The following is a 16,524-nucleotide window of genomic DNA, read 5'->3' as shown; positions in this document are numbered from 1 at the left end:
TGGCTTTATGTATCTCTGGTTTTGTATGCAAGCAGGATAAATATATGTTTAAATTAAGTCTACATTTCTGGCACAAAAGCACTTACCAAAAGTTTCCAAATGAAGCAGTACTTCACCTTGGCCACACTGAAAGGAAGTGAACACATTGCATTTAAAGGGTTGGGATTGTTTACCCCCAAAATTAAAATGTGTCATAATTTACTCACCCTCATATCATCCCTTTTGAAAAAACAGCATACATATGTTGGTTATGTATGTCTTGAAGCATTGCTGCTGGTTTGAGCTGGTGTTGAACACAAACAGAAGTTATTTTGAAGAATGTTGGCATCCAAACAATTTCTGGTCCCCATTGACTTTTAAAGTATTTTTATGGAAGTTAAAGGGGACCAGCAACTCACACTGGTTTGGGACAACTTGGGGAAAGTAAATAATGGACAAATTTTAATATCAGTATGAACTGGATGATTTTATTCTTAGCAAATATCTGTTTTTCATAAGAGTTCATGACTTCATGCCACCGAATCTAAGATAATTAATGTATTAAAATTCATCCTCCTACTCTACAATAGCTATATGCTAATAATGCTGATGATCTGTTGGTCCTCATAAACACACACCTAGAGCATCTCCACTAATTTCAGAAGGAGAACGTGGGAGTAAATCACATTATGTCATGTTCGGTGTGTGAGAAATAATGATGTCCTGAACAAATGATTCTTTGACTGCAGACAACTCGTGATGCTTTGCTCCCCTTTGTCTTCATTAGATGTGAAATGTCAATCTGGCATGCAGATCACACGCAGAAACATTACAGCACTCATAAATCACGTATAGCTCCAACCCATCATTAATCATCAGTGTTTGATTTGATAACGTTTCCTCTGTAAAGTCCTCCGACGCTGTTTTCATCGTTGAATGAATAAACACAGGGCGGTCCCAGATGAGCTGCTGAACTCATGAGGGAAATCACACACACACACGGGAGGAGGAGGAGTCTGGGTTTAATTCCCAGGGCTTTAATCAATGTTAATGTGGCTCATTATGTATTAAAAGATGCACCACTCCCTCAGTGAGCTGTTCTCAGGGCAGTATCTTCTGCCTTATAGCTGCAGCATCACATGTGTCCATTGCAGATCAGCCAATGCCAGAATACATTGTGACAAAGCTTTTCATTTTTTTCAAAAATAATTTTTTATTTTATTTGAACTTTGTTAATCATTCTTCAGTTCCTTGCCCTCATGTGATCAGTGTGTCTTGTTCTGATTAGTTGTTTTAGTCATGTGTCTTGTTCCTCATTTGTTGGTTTATGTCATGTGACGCTTATTGTTTAGTTTTTATAGCCCTCATGTTGCCATTGTCTCTCGTCAATGATTGTTTGTGTAACCATCTGTTGGAGAGTCTGTTCATGTTTTTGCCAAGCATGTTTTGCTCACTGTTGGATTTTAATAAACTCCCCCTGAGTTCATCACAACTCACCTTCAGTGGAATAGTCATTAACAATATGTTATATTACTGTTTTTGACTGTATTTCTTGATCAAATGCCTTGGTGAAAACAAGAATCTTCATATATTTCTTATATTATTGATCCCAAACATTTGAGCTACCATGGGATATACATTAAAGGTACAGTTGTAGGACCTGCCACTAGAGGGTGCACTACCGAAACAATAACAATCGCGTGGTTTGATGACGGTAAGAAGGAGAGTGGAATGATGGGATTTGTTGTCTTCTACCCAACCACTGACAGCCATCAATCAGAAGATATGAAAACTATTACCACTTGTTCAACAAATATATACACTCGTGTACATTCAAACACAATAATTGGGCATACATAGCAAATGCGAGTTCAACGATTTGCGCGAGTAGATTACATGCAAAGATGTGATCAGACTATGGATCAGACGCGTCCTCGCGTGGGTCTAGGGTCGCGATGCCCCGCATTTGGCGTGTATGCCCCATAATACTAATCTTGTTGATTGTTATAATAGCATACGTTTTTTTGTAAAGATACGAATCAAAACAACTCGCCTGTTGAGTAAAACACAAGTGAGATCGGCATCTCTTTCTAGCAAAGCTCTCTCCATCTAGAAAATGCAACTAGAAATGCAACTCCATCTAGAAAATGAAATATTGATCCTTGTCCCAAACTTTTCTTGGGTTGTTTGGTTGGCCCGCACGCTTACGTTTACGGGAGCTGTCCTTATCGACAGAACCAGCGGCAGATGATAAACTGTAATCATGTTCCATAAATAAGTAACACAGTCCACCATAAAACGTGCAAGAAGTAGTATATAAGGAACTGCTTGAAGCAAGCTAGTGGTTTGCTGGACGCTAGGGTTACACTATTGTCATGTGGTTTCTATGTCAGTAAGGCTGTAACAAAAAGAGTTATGTTATGTTTTTTTTAGCAATAAGGCATAATCAAATGCCAGTAGAGTTACACTGATATCTAGAGACCACAATATTGTTTTAGGGGTTGGCTCTATTGAATTGGGCCAGTAAGGAGCCATGCAGACAACATACTGTAAGAACCTACCAGCATTGCCCTGGCAGTCGCCCACAACACCCAGCATAGTCAAGGTGACTTTTGCACAGGCAAAGTTAAAAATGAAGTTTTATGTGTGTTGTCACCGGTCTGGTATTGTGTTTGGGTGCTGTAGGTGCGTTTGAAGATCCTGTCACAGTTCACTCTATGCTAAATCCCATCTGTGGCCACCTGTGTTAACGGCTCCTCTGGGGTTTGATGGGCTACAGCTGTTCCCATGTGGCAGTGCAAACCTGTACGATCACACAGACCTTCGAGATCAGACCAGCTCTGATATCACTCAGAACATCCACTCCACTGTATGCACACAATGACTAATTGTGCTTTTAACACAGCTTATTTTCCCCTTATAATAATTCCATGGAGTCTCATTTGATCACATTGTAGCTTTACCATTAAAACATTAAATATGTACAGTAAATCAGTTATTTAGTCAGCATTGTCATATGTTTATCCAATAAGGTTATGACTTGGTCAGAATATAATTTAGTTTGCAGTTGTGCAGAGTGCAAAATAAACTCATTCAAAAATATGCAAAATAATGTTGTGATATGTTGACTTTGTTTGCAAAATCAAAAATGCATTAAATAACAATACAATGTAGACGCATGTGTTTAATTAGTGTCTCATGTTTATTCTTAATCATATTTGATTAGAAGATAATTTAATATGAATATTTAAAATATACTGCAAATAATATATGCCCAGTTTCACAGACAGGGTTTAGGTTAACCCAGGATTAGCCCATAGATCAATGAGGACATTTAAGTAGCTTTTAGAAATATCCCTTAGATTAAAACATTATTGGTGTGCATCTTGAGGCAAAACAATACATCTGACATATTGTAAGATCACCCAAGTGGAAGTTTCTTTCAGTTGAAATAGCCAAGAAATGTATTTTAATCTGAGACTTCAGCCTGGTCTGTGAAACCAGGGGATGGTGTGTTTGCATTGTGAATCTTTCAGACGCTTCCAGTGACACAGGCTTGTGTTTGTGTTTTTCTGTCTTTTCTCAGAGGAAGGTCTCATTCATGAATGTAAACTATGCAGTCAAACCTTCGACTCTCCAGCGAAACTGCAGTGTCACCTCATCGAGCACAGCTTTGAGGGCATGGGAGGCATCTTCAAGTGTCCCGTCTGCTTCACAGGTACATCTTTATGTTTGGTGTGTGTGTGTGTGTGTACTTCTTATCCCAGAGAAATGCTACAATCAATCAGGCTTTTAATGATAACAACAGTCATAGTTGTTTTCCACATTGTAGAGTAATAGTAAAGTCACCAAATCTATGAAATAACACAAATGGAAGTATAATTTCATGCATTTTAAGGAACATTAAGATTTTTTTTTTTAGATCATGAATAACATGAGTTCAGACACGTGTGTGGAGTCTTTGGCTGGGAGTGTCTCATCTCTGGTGCCAGAAGGGTTAACTGTGCACAGAATGCAATCGCAGACCTCACCGAGGCTGTTTGCTGCTCAGCGCACAAAGCTTCGTTTCAAACTCTTTCAAGAGTAGTTTAAGTCGGGTTTTCACAAACACCTGGACGTTTATGATAGAGCTGCATTCAAACAATCACAACGGATAAAAGTTTGTTTAGGAATTCAATAGTTCTGTCATCATTTACTATCTTTACCGTAAGGTTAACATTAATTAGGAGATTTTGAAAAAATAAGGTCAGTGTCAAAATTCAAAAGTTTCATTTTCTTCATATGCAAGCCAAAAAAAAAAATCTTCAATAGAGAATTTGAGATTTGATCCAAACCAACAATACCTGAATCACAATTTTTTTGTCAGTTTGAAGCACGTTTATCTTCTAAATTTAAACAAAGGTACAAAACTATATATTTGCTTTTGAATTGCCAGTGTTGGCACCAAACCATCCAGTACATGGATAGACCATAGGTCAACTCATTTAAATAAAACAAAGTTTTAGATTTTTAGAAAAAACAACAACAACATGATGAATAAATAAAATAGATAAATAACTACATAAATAACTAAATAACTAGTTTCTACAGCAGTTTTCTGTCATTTATAGCATTGTTTCACAGCCCAGGCTCTTAATACTGTAGGTCTGTATTAAAAGGTTTATGCTTTTCTTCATGGAGAAAATGCTTGTTAGGGTTAGGGTTAGGGTTAACCTAGCCCTAACCGAACAGTTTGAGAAGCCCTGACTCAGGAGCGATATAGAGCTCTTAACCTTAAGCTGCAGCTTATACAAACACTTTATCTTGATGTATTTCTCTACTGCCGCCACAACAACGTGCTTCAATTGTCTCTCTCTCTGTCTTTCTCTGCTTCTCTCATTCTTATTGACTTGATCTACTGGGCTATTTTCATTTATTTGGTGTTGATGCCTGACAGACTGGTCCCACCACGTCTTCTTCTGCGCTCATATTGATCATGCAGCAGACAGAGAAAGTGGAAAGAAAGCAGCTTTGTGAGGACTGCATCCCACTGCAGAAAGCATGACAAACATATGACTACATGCATCACACAAACATCCCAACACTGATCTAGAGGCGTTTTCACACTTGATCACATTTTGGTTCATTTCATTTGTGCAGAAGTTGTTTTCTGAAATGGGATTCTGCTTGAAAACTGTGGAAGCATATGGGTAGCAATATTCAATTTGGCATGTAATATGCAAAATGACAATGCATTTCTGTATTTACATTTACATTTTCCAATACACTTCACTGTTATCCAAAGAGACAGAACTATTTGCATTGTTTTTATCAGTGGGACAATATTTATACAATACTATAACCTAGAAATAATTTGCAGGTCGCAGCAGCACGAATTATGTGCCCAGCTACATCTGATTCAAATATTATTATCAGACATTACACTGCTTCACTCGCACTGACTCTTATTCTGCCTGAAAGAATGAAAAGACTGAGCTGAAGGTGGAGCGATTCGACCAATCAGATGAAAGCAGTGTTTCAGCTCCGCCAACAAGTGCGAATGAAATATTGAATCCATAAACCGAAATCATCAAAACATACACGGACCAACTGTCTTGTCCATGTTCTCTCACTTGAATCCTCTCCTTGAGTCTTGAGTCTCTTTACCTTCTGCAAGCCCCGCCTTGTTCACACAGTGATTGACAGGAGGGGGCGGAGACGTGATCGGCTCGGAATGCATTTTCAATGTGCACATTGAATTTTGCTACATTCATTGCGGGACATTGAATTAAAAAGCAATCGTAAGTGTCTTGACTGTGAGTGTTAATGCATTTAAGAAAAATAGCATTCAAATGATCATTTTGCCACAGTTTTTGCTTGAACATGTTAGACATATCTAATAATTTCTGTAATACATTTTAATTTTAATTTTGCAACTTATAAAGCGTTAAAATTAGTATTCATTTTATATATTAAAACTGGTGTATGAAATGGCAAATGAAAATTATGTAATTTCATTTTCATTTTCATTTTGCACCAAACGTTGCACAAATGTATTGGCAAATGTAAATACAGAAATGCATTGTCATTTTACATATTGCGTTGCCATTTTGCATATTACATCCCAAATTGAATATTGCTACCCATATGCTTCCATAGAAAACCGTAGCCTTAGCCTGGGGTTTGGTTTGAAAGCTCTCCAGCATCAGTTGTGTGAGTGTTTTCTAGCTCACCTTGCCAACAAGCAGGACCGATGCCCTGCAAACAGAGCAGTGAGTGTGTTTCCATTGCTTTTTGTGTCTAAAGAAGTGGCCTTCAGCAGGCACACTGTTTTCTTTGCATCTCTTGTAGTGTATTTCCAGCAGAGAGATGCACAAACACCATTCTGTGCATGTTTAGTTTTAGTAAAAAAAAAAAAAAAAAACCTTCCTCATTTTTAGTGTTTATTTATACGTTATACTCTGCAGTAGACAGCCATTTTTTCTTTTCTATTAATATATTTGGACTTTTTTTTTTTTTTTACAGTTTGTTTTAGAAGTAAGAATATTTGTTATAAAAATAATTAATTTTAATAAAAATCAGCAAGTTACATAATTGACAATGAAAAACAAAAACAAAGAATGTTATATATTATATTATATTATATTATATTATATTATATTATATCTTCATTGTAAATCGACTTTTGACATCTATTGGGCTCTTCCATCCACATTTTCATTTAGCGTAAATGTAAGTTACTGTTAGACTGGAAATGTATTTTCTCAACCCTGAAATACATTTTAAAATATACTTTGGTAAATGAAGGTTGAAACTAAATATATAAAAAAAAAAAAAAAAAAAAAGCTGTATGGGTCAGAGTCAAATATAATGCAATTAATATATAAAATATAAAACACACCGTTGAGGACTGGAGCTGAAACTAAAAGTCAAATCTACTGTGACTCGAGTCTCATTTACGCTCTTCACTGAGTCGAATATGATGGCCTCAGCTCGTTCTGTCAGGCCTCTACAGGCACAAATAATGATCGCAAGCAATCGGACTTCAATTCACCAGTGGAAAATCTGAAATTATACACAGTTTTATAGTATTATTTCAACACGACCAGTTTTAATAGAAGCGTTTGTTTGGGGACTGCAGCCTGAGAGAGCGGAGCTAGGCATGAAGTAATGCGGAAGGGGAAGGACATACACAGCGTGATCATGCAAAGCGAGGGAGGATGAGAGAAGAGCGAGGGGGGAAGGAGGTAAAAGAGGAGTCGAGGAGCCATCCAGAGGCAGCGCGGAGCGCGGATGTCAGAAGTGTCGCTCTCGCGGGACACATTTGACAGCTATGTGAAGTCAGGCAGCCCGCAGCTGAAAGTAGCTCCGCTCACCCTGGAGGAAGCCGAGCGCAGAACAAACACTCGGCATGCCACTTATGAGCTTTTGTCTCACTTTACACAACAAAACACTACAGTTTTACACTCAATTGTGTGCACCATAATGCAGCCTGGCCCTGGGTTTGTATGTGCCCATCAATACAAAACAATAATTCTTGTACAATACATTTAATACAAATGATACCAAATCATCAAAAAGTAAATATAATTTTTTTTTAAATAAATAATATATATTTTTAACATTATACAGTACGTTTCAAATCACTAATTGATTTCTTAATACTGAATTATTTGAAAGCCTTATTATAAACATATAAAGAAGAACTGTACATCCCTTATGATAATAAATAATAAAAAAAATAATAATAATAAAAAATAAATAAATAAATAAATAAATAAAAAATCAGAATTCTACACTTTTACCTAGAATTAGAGTAGCACTCTAGTAGCATCCCATAATCTCATTATGCACATTCGTGATCCTTGCTGTAAAGTGTGAACTACTTGTTTGTATGCATGTTATTACTGTTATATAACTGTAAAAGACTGTTTTCTTTTGAACTTTATTTAAAATGTGAATTTTATTTTTTATTTTGTTTTGCATTACATAACAGTTGTAACACATTCATCAACCAAAACCACAAACACTCACATTAAAAATAAATGTGTGAGAACAGAAGAACAGCATTTTCTGAAAATCTTTGGCAATAATGAGAAATCCTTCATTGCTGTTTTTGTCTCTTGACAAACAGTTTAATAAAGTAAAAATCCCATGCATTGCCTCCATAGAGAATTTGAGTTTTGGTAATAAACATTTACAGTAGCAATACATAAAATGTAGCATACTGTAAATAAACCATGCAATGGAAATTTCGACTGGTTTTGTTGCTTATTATGATGTGAAACAGCTTTTTGAAAAGAGGGGTTTTATCTTGATTTTGTCCGTTGGGAAACGGTTGGATTGTAGAAAGTGTTGTTGATTGTTTCAAGGATTGACTTTATTGGACAGCCCTCGCTCACACGTCATCCTGTTCGTGATGCACAGCGATAAATCATTTATAATAACCACTGTAATATTACATTAAAACATGAATGGTCAGTTTTGAATCATCTAATGGATTAAGGAACATTAACAAATACAAAGTTAAACTCTAGTCTAGCCATTCTCCAAATCACGTCCATCTCTTTCTCTCTATATTATCACTCATTCATGCTCATATGCAGGATCTCAAACCCACAGATTCACGTCCAGATCGTTTTATCCGTGTAAGTTGAAGACACAGATTCTCATTGACCCTAATAAAGCTTGCATGGGAGCAGTGAACATCAGATTTGGGTCTAAATCCCAAATCCACACGGTGGCATGAAGGCAAAAGTTGTTTATCCCTCGTAAGAAATTCAAATGAAGACCAAAACTTTTACCACAGAGACACAACCTGGCGTGTGTGTGTGTGTGTGTGTGTGTGCGTGCACGACCAGCCACCCTTAACATATGGGTCTCTGAAGACAAACAGCATGTTTGAAGTACTCCTGAGAGAATAAGTGCATGCTCACACACACACACACACACACACACACACACACAGCTCTATGGCTTAATTAAAGCACACAGACGCACTATGTGTTTTAAGTGCCATTTCAAAGATTTTATGTGACTGAAATAAGGCTACGCATAAATAACAAGTCTGCATGAATATTAATAATGTCAATATAATTAGCACTGTTGACTAATAGAGACAGTGTTTCCAGATGTTCCTGTGCTTGTTTATGTCCCTACAGTGGCTCTAAATAAAGCTCATCATTATTCCTCACTGTTCACTATGAGTCAAAACGCTGACCGTTACCCATCCTGCCAAACCCTGGATGCTTCCAGCTGGACGGGGAATCAAAGCTGCATTACATTCGCACAGTGTTTTGAGAGAAAGAGTTGTGCACAGGTGGGATTGCTTCTCCCATGATGTGAAGCACTGGAAACATTTGGGTTTTCCAGCATCTCGATTCACTCATTCGTAACAATACTTCTTTCACATGCTGCCAAACTGTAAAATCTGAGCTTGGAAAACAGAACATGTGTCTTTCCTGATTTGAACGGAGTAATATTACGGGGAAAAAATAACCAGAGAGAACTTCCTCAGTGTCCTCGTGAGTGTTTTACCATAAAAACTAGAATATGAACTGTAGAAATACTACTGTATAAATGTTGGCTAATTTTTTTCTTACTGTACGTGATCCATTAGAAACAGGAGTAGAAACTGAATTTGAGTTTCAGACATTATGGTATTCAAAAAGATTTAATTGTAAGTATTTTTTCTTGTATTTTACTGTACGTACAATGCCGATAAAAAAAGACATGTTATTATAACTACTTTCCAAATTTTGTTATAATAAAAGCATGAAATAACACAAACAGATTCATGGGAATTATGCAATGATCAAATATATATATATATATATATATATATATTTTTTTTTTTTTTTTTACATTTTATTAATCAAGTATATCTTAAATTAATGAAAAGTGACAGTAAAGATATTGTGTTTATCAGAGGATCCTGAAAACATACCTTTCCACAATATGTAAAGCAGATTTTCATAGCATATCATAACATTACACGATATTAATATTTTTACTGTATTTTTAATAGAGCAAATGCAGCCTTGGTGAGCAGAAGATATATTTTTAAAAGCATTAAAAGCTATTTCATGTTCAGGCAAGGCTTACATTTGTCTACAGAACTAATTTCAGGAAATGAAACACAGGGCTGTGTGTCAAAAGGTTCTGAGATGCAAACTGGCAGTGCGTTTGGAAAGATGTGTGTTTAATGCATGTGTTGTGTGTCGTTGCAGTATTCGTGCAGGCCTGTAAACTGCAGCAGCACATCTTCACCGCACACGGACAGGAGGACAAGATCTACGACTGCTCACGGTGCCCGCTCAAGTTCTTCTTCCAAACCGAGCTTCAGGTGAGATGAACTGAGAAGGAGGATGCCATGCTGAGGTCACATGACCATTACAACCTTCTGCTTGGCAGAACAAATAAATCAAGGGGAGGAAATTAGACTGTAAATATATTGGACGTGTTTGCAATGGCTTTAAGCAAAAAACTCGACTTTGCATTATTGATGTTAATCGTATTCAGTATGATGCCCATTTCCAATGTCAGAAACTTCTTTCAAAATCATTAAAAATAGTAATGTTTCCAAACGTTTGGTCTGTAGTGTATGTAGTTAGTGAGTGAGTTGTTACGTTTAGTCATGTGGTAGGATTAAGGGATCTAAAATATGCTCGTGCAGAATAAGGCATTAATATGTGCTTTACAATTACTAATAAACAGCTTATATGCTAGTAATATGCATGCTAATAAGCAACTAGCTAATAGTGAAAATTGGTCCCCAAACTAAAGTGTAAACATTTTATTTAAGGGTTTACATCTGTGCATGTTCAACTGTCATCACATCATTGTCCTACAACTTTAGAGTAATTAGTCACATGGAATTTACTGCTCTGTTGATTGTCTCCAAAAATGACAGTGAAAATGTCTACTTCCTTTATCAGCTAAGCACGAGTAGTTGAGCAACTGCACTGCATTTTCCAGATTTTATTAGCATGCACATTTTTGGCATACTGGCTGTTTATTAGCACTTACAAAGCTAATATTAATGCCTGATTCTGGATCCCTCATACCTACCCCAAACATAACTACTACTACACTACCTCACTTCCTATCAAATCTCAGCAAATTAGGAGTTTATTAAGAGAAAACTGCATAACCTTTCAAAGGCCAACGCATTAACCTCTGACTAATGCATGACAGCAACAACATGAAAAAGTACATTTGTTTCCCCTGAATGTTTTTAACAGCATTCACAGCAGACAACACAACTAACCCAGTTTTCTAACCATAGTTTTCTATCACTCAGACTTTTGACGTTAAATCTAAAGTTCTAGCTTACAGTTCACACTGAAGCACAGCAAGAAAAATAAACAAAGCTTTTGACTTCAGGTTTAAGATTGCTTAGATGTTTTAAAGTATGATTCGTACACAAAAGTGTAATGAAAGCATGGATATTACCCATGAGTGACTCACGGATGCAGGCAGATCAGATACAGACAGCAGCAAAGCGCAGCGTCCTGCGAGAGTTTGTGTGTGTGTGTGTGTGTGTGTGTGTTTGTTCCTGCCTCTGGCTGGGTCTGAAGTGTGTATGCAAACACCTCGTCTTGAGACGCTGACAGACCCTCGCTGCAGTCTCTGCACATCACTGCTGGGAGACACACAATACAAACAAACACTTTTGATCTGTGACACACTTCTGCTTCCTGTAAACTTCCTCTGAACTTTTTACAAGCCACTCTGCTAATGTGAAATAAAATTTGCTTTGCTTCAGTGTTGTCAGGAGAATGTTTCATTTAAAGTCATTTAGCAGATTACTATTATTATGGCATTACTGGGGAGAGTCAATCTTGCTCAAACTGTAAATATTCTTCCAGTGGGACCAGTGTTGGCAAAGTTACTTCGGAAATGTAATTGATTATTTCAAGTTGCCCTATTTAAAATGTAATAAGTAGTGTAACTATTTTAAGTACTTTAATAAAGTAATGTAACTGATTACATTTGATGACATTTTTAATTGCTTTTATAAATTTCTAATGAATGTTTTCAGTTGTTAATCAACTCTCAGACAGGTCTAAAGCTTTCAGTGACATCTGATGTAATTGGCAGACAGAGACCCAATCAAAAGCAACAGAATAGCATCGCTTTACTAAACGGCCTTTAAAAGGCAGGAGGCATTGTGCACCTAAAATCCATCCATCCAGTCAACCATCCCTCCATCAAATCCATATAAGAGCTGTAATCGGGCCTTAAACGTAAGGCACGACAGGACCCGAGCCCGACAGGTTTCGGCCCGAACCCGACAAGTACATTTTGATAGACAGCCTTTTAAAAGCCCGAACCCATTTACAGCCCGACATTATTCAAATGGGCGCACACACACAGCTCTTTTTCAAGGAATAAGTAATTTATACATGTTTTAACATAATTTATTCATAACTAATGTAGACTAGGCCACTTGGAAGTTGGAATAAAGAAATAAAATAATTCCTCTGTTAAATCTTAACATTGCAACACTCTAACATAGGCTCATTTAGCCTATAAATAGACCAACGCACCAATAAAAACAAGTCTTTTTAAAAATTAAATTAAGATAAATTTTAAATTAAGATTGGTATTTGAGAATAACGAAGTTAAGATAAAGGCTCCGCCGGATTTGCTTCGGCACTAGCAGCTGGTATTTAATAAAAGAATAATGCCAACATTAGCGTAAATAATCTGTCCAGATTATGCATTTAAGACTCAATGAATATTTAGTTATCATTTAAAACACCTTTACTCACAGAGATTAGGCTAAGCCTACGTGTTTTTGAGGAGGAAAATGATTAAATCAGATGTGGCTTCAGTGTGTTCTTGCACTCACTGATTGTACGCCGTATTCACTCATTATTTTCATTATAAATATGGTCAAAACTTTTCTACACCTCAGACTTTGCTTTAGTTCCTGGTGCAACCAAAACTTAATCGCCAGAGGCCCGTCGGGTCTCATCGGGTTTGGGCAAAGATCTTCAGCTCTAATCCATCCATCCATCCATCTATTTTCTGGCACTCTTCTCTGCAGAAAAGGCCAACAGTGCTGATTTTTCATGGTCAAATCATTCAGTCTGATCTGTAAATACGGTATCCTTAAAAAGAAAAGTGTTAATTAGACTAATTTAATCACAACTGTATTTGGCTGCCTTGTTAACATTTGTTAATTAAGCCAAGTATTCACAATGGTTTCATTAGGCTACCTAGCATTTGCTGTTACTATAATTCAGTACAGGCTACAAAGAACCACATCTACAGTCAATTATAAGCAAAAATCCAGAGTGACGACTTACTGAACATTCCGGCAATACAAAGACATTCAGGTAGAACTGACAAACTTGGCAACACACTTGGAAATCTGAAGATGAGCTTTGGATGTATATAGTTTGAGCACAAGGAAGGAGCTCGAGGAATAGATGAGATCTCTCTGGGAGGAGATTATGGCTTGGAGCTGGTGAGCAGAATTATCTTCCTGTTTAATGCACACAAAATCCACCAGAGCGGTATTCGAGACTAAGCGTATTCCCTCATACATCATGCTCTGTAAATAAATTGAGACTTTTTGCAGAGATCTCGCGAGTGAGGGAAACCTTTGCAGTGTAAATTGAATATTAATAATAATTATAAAATGTATATCATTTGGTAGCAAAACAAAGTGTTGCACGTTTTTGGTGCAAATATCAGTATGTTTATTTGCTACTGCTTTTTATCACTTAATTAGAAGCACCACATTACTAAATTGTGTCATCTGTTATACAGACAACCGAACAGCCATTTTTCTAACAAAGCTCTGTAAACACACTTTTACAACACTATAAGTGTGTCCCATTGGGTAATGAAAAGTTTTACATGCACTTGTGGTCTTCACACTCACTTGAACACTTGGGCCAAATACAAGAAATGCATCATGTAGCTAGACAAGTGGCCAAGTGCAAAGACCCGTTGTTCATTTAGTCACTACTGACCCGGGATTGGATTTTGAGACTATGATGATGCTGGACATGCACATCCAGGCCTCTTAGATGAGCCATAGGTATTGCATTTGTCTCACCTACTCAATAATCTGTCCTCAAACCCAGTCGGGCCACTGTCTTACGGTGCTTTTACATCTTGCAGTTCTAGTAACTAGCCAGCAGGGTCATTCCTAGATAACCGATTTCTCCCTTGGGCAGTTTTCCCGGTTGCATTTAAACCGGCAGCAGGAACTCTGAAGCGGTCGACAGTGATGTCTTTATTCACGGCATTTATAAACATCAACAACCGGTGAATGGAGAACGCTGATCGGAGCTGTTTTTGTTGTGTCGTTGGTTTCATTATAACAGAGATATTATGTAAACGCACACTTTCACAATCGAAAGGGCATGAAAATCTGACTTAATCTCCTATGACAACTCTGATTTAGTTTCCCAAAATGGAGCTCCTAGAACAAAATTTGTTCCTGTAGTGGAACATGCATAAAGCATGAACTACTGCCAATTGTCCTAGAAACTATGAAAAGGTTCCTCCAGTGTGGAAGCACCTTTATAATCACCCCCGGCAGTGTGCATAGACTGGTGATACTGACTTGGGATCAATTTACTCACCAGGTGGATTAGATTCTTTTTTACAGTACATCCTCAGTGGAATTCTTATTTAGGAATTTCCTTTGGAATCCTTAATTAGTGGAGAAAAGACACGTCTCTCTGTCAATGTTCTCTTGTGTGGCTTTGTAGAGAAGGACTGCTTCAGGGTATCTTGTGACATAAGCATACCAGTAATTGGAAATTAGGGCACTTATTGGAATGAGTAAGGGAATGAGTCTGAACTGGAGGAGGATGAAAGTGGACTGTCAGTTTAGTCAGTTTTCCTGTCATTTGGGATTTGATGGAGTGGAGGATGGCCATACAAGGCATGGTTTTGGGAAGTTAAGCTGGCAAAAGGCATCTCAGGAACCACACTTCAATGGTTTGAGTCTTACCTATCAGATAGGTCCTTCAAAGTATCTTGGAGAGGTGAGGTGTCCAAGTCACAACATCTAACTACTGGGGTGCCTCAGGGCTCAGTTCTTGGACCACTTCTTTGTCGCAGGCTCTATTGGGAAGATGCCCTCAGGCTGTTGCCCCTCTGATGTGGTCTTCTGTGGGAAGATTGGGATCCTCTTTCCAGCATTTATTGCCTCTACAAACAACCAGCTCCAACCTGGGAATGTTGGATTGACCAGAAAGCAGAACTGGAAGTAGAGACAGGTCTACACATTTTCCTCTCTAATAACCACATAATGAATTCCAGTGATGTCCTGCTCAACTCCTAAGGCTCTTGCTGTTCCTTAAATGGTCTTTTTCTTGATGAAGGATATTGCCTTCAGGTGCTCCCGACTTGTTTCTCCGTTGTGCTGATTACGCTTACCAGAGGCTAGAGAAATATATTACGGTCAAATTCAAACATCTTGGTTAAACCACTGTTGCATTTCTTTGTTCTCTCTGCGCAGTGTGAACACATTCTCATCTGTGCAGAATTAAGAAACTGCTGCAGTGTTGATTAACTTGCATTGTGTTTTGTTTTTCAGAACCACAGTGTGAGTCTACACAACAGCTAACAACAGAACAACCTGGAAGAGAATCAAGACCCCATCATGACCCAATAAATATATGAACATTGCATTTTTCTGTTTCACACAGTCAAGCAATTATAAAGAAATGAAGGCAGGGGGTAAAAGATGTTTGACATTCAGTGTTTCAACAACCTATTTGTAAGTAATATCCTTCATGTTTTGCTTTTACTTTTCTTGTAAAGAGTCTTGAACTTTTACTGTTAGAAAATAAATGTTTGAAGATTACAAAAGAAACCAGATTGAACAGATATGAGAAAGTATTTGGGCTCAAGATGATATCAGGAAAACTGAGCCATCATCAACAGCCCAGTCTGCCTCATGTAACCAGAACATCAAGCTTTTGAATGAAATATGAATTAGGATATGTTGAAATTATGCAAAACCAATGATCTTCTGTTATCCTGAGGTAATTTCTCACAGTTAGGGAAACTGCTGTCTGTCCACGTTAACTTGTATATTTCTGTTTTTGATGTTTAATGCTTGCTAAAATCTGGATGTGTCTGGAATGTTTCTTTCTATATGAAAGAGGGCGAGGACATTTATTCTCTGTTGTCTCCATTTGTCTCATTGGGTTTTGCTTACACAAATGCTGTCAGGAGCATGTCACGGCTGACTGATGTGTAACGCTCTACTCTTACTGTATAACGTTGTATCTAATATGTAAAATATACACCAGTTTTACATGAAATTAAATTGACATGCACTTTTGCAACACTCAATATACTTTTATGGATGTTTTTATTTTGAGCTGACACTACAGACTTGATAAGTGGCAACTGGACAATTGGAAATTAGACTTTTATTATGTCATGTCAATAAAAAAATGGTTCTATAAAAATATTAAATTAGGTCCGATTTGTTGGACCATTTTTGTGTTCTCATGTGATGAAAACATTAAAATTGTATGAATATATGGATTTTCTGTGCTTTTCCAAAAACGTTTCATTACTGTG

General features: G+C 37.2%; 1 protein-coding gene across 3 annotated transcripts in view; it reads left to right on the top strand.

Annotated features, from left to right (window-relative positions):
- The window catches only part of LOC127950795 (zinc finger protein 521), a 90,608-nt gene extending 74,084 nt beyond the window's left edge, over positions 1 to 16,524 (top strand). For all 3 annotated transcript variants that reach the window (XM_052548094.1, XM_052548095.1, XM_052548091.1), the window contains 3 exons: positions 3,566 to 3,697; positions 10,188 to 10,303; positions 15,527 to 16,524. In XM_052548094.1, the coding sequence (XP_052404054.1) occupies positions 3,566 to 3,697; positions 10,188 to 10,303; positions 15,527 to 15,556 (278 nt within the window). In that variant the 3' untranslated portion in view covers positions 15,557 to 16,524. The remainder of the gene's footprint in view (positions 1 to 3,565; positions 3,698 to 10,187; positions 10,304 to 15,526) is intronic.

The sequence above is a fragment of the Carassius gibelio genome, chromosome B2 (assembly GCF_023724105.1).
Source record: "Carassius gibelio isolate Cgi1373 ecotype wild population from Czech Republic chromosome B2, carGib1.2-hapl.c, whole genome shotgun sequence".
Classification (NCBI taxonomy): domain Eukaryota; kingdom Metazoa; phylum Chordata; class Actinopteri; order Cypriniformes; family Cyprinidae; genus Carassius; species Carassius gibelio.
This window is presented reverse-complemented; position numbering and strand designations above follow the sequence as displayed.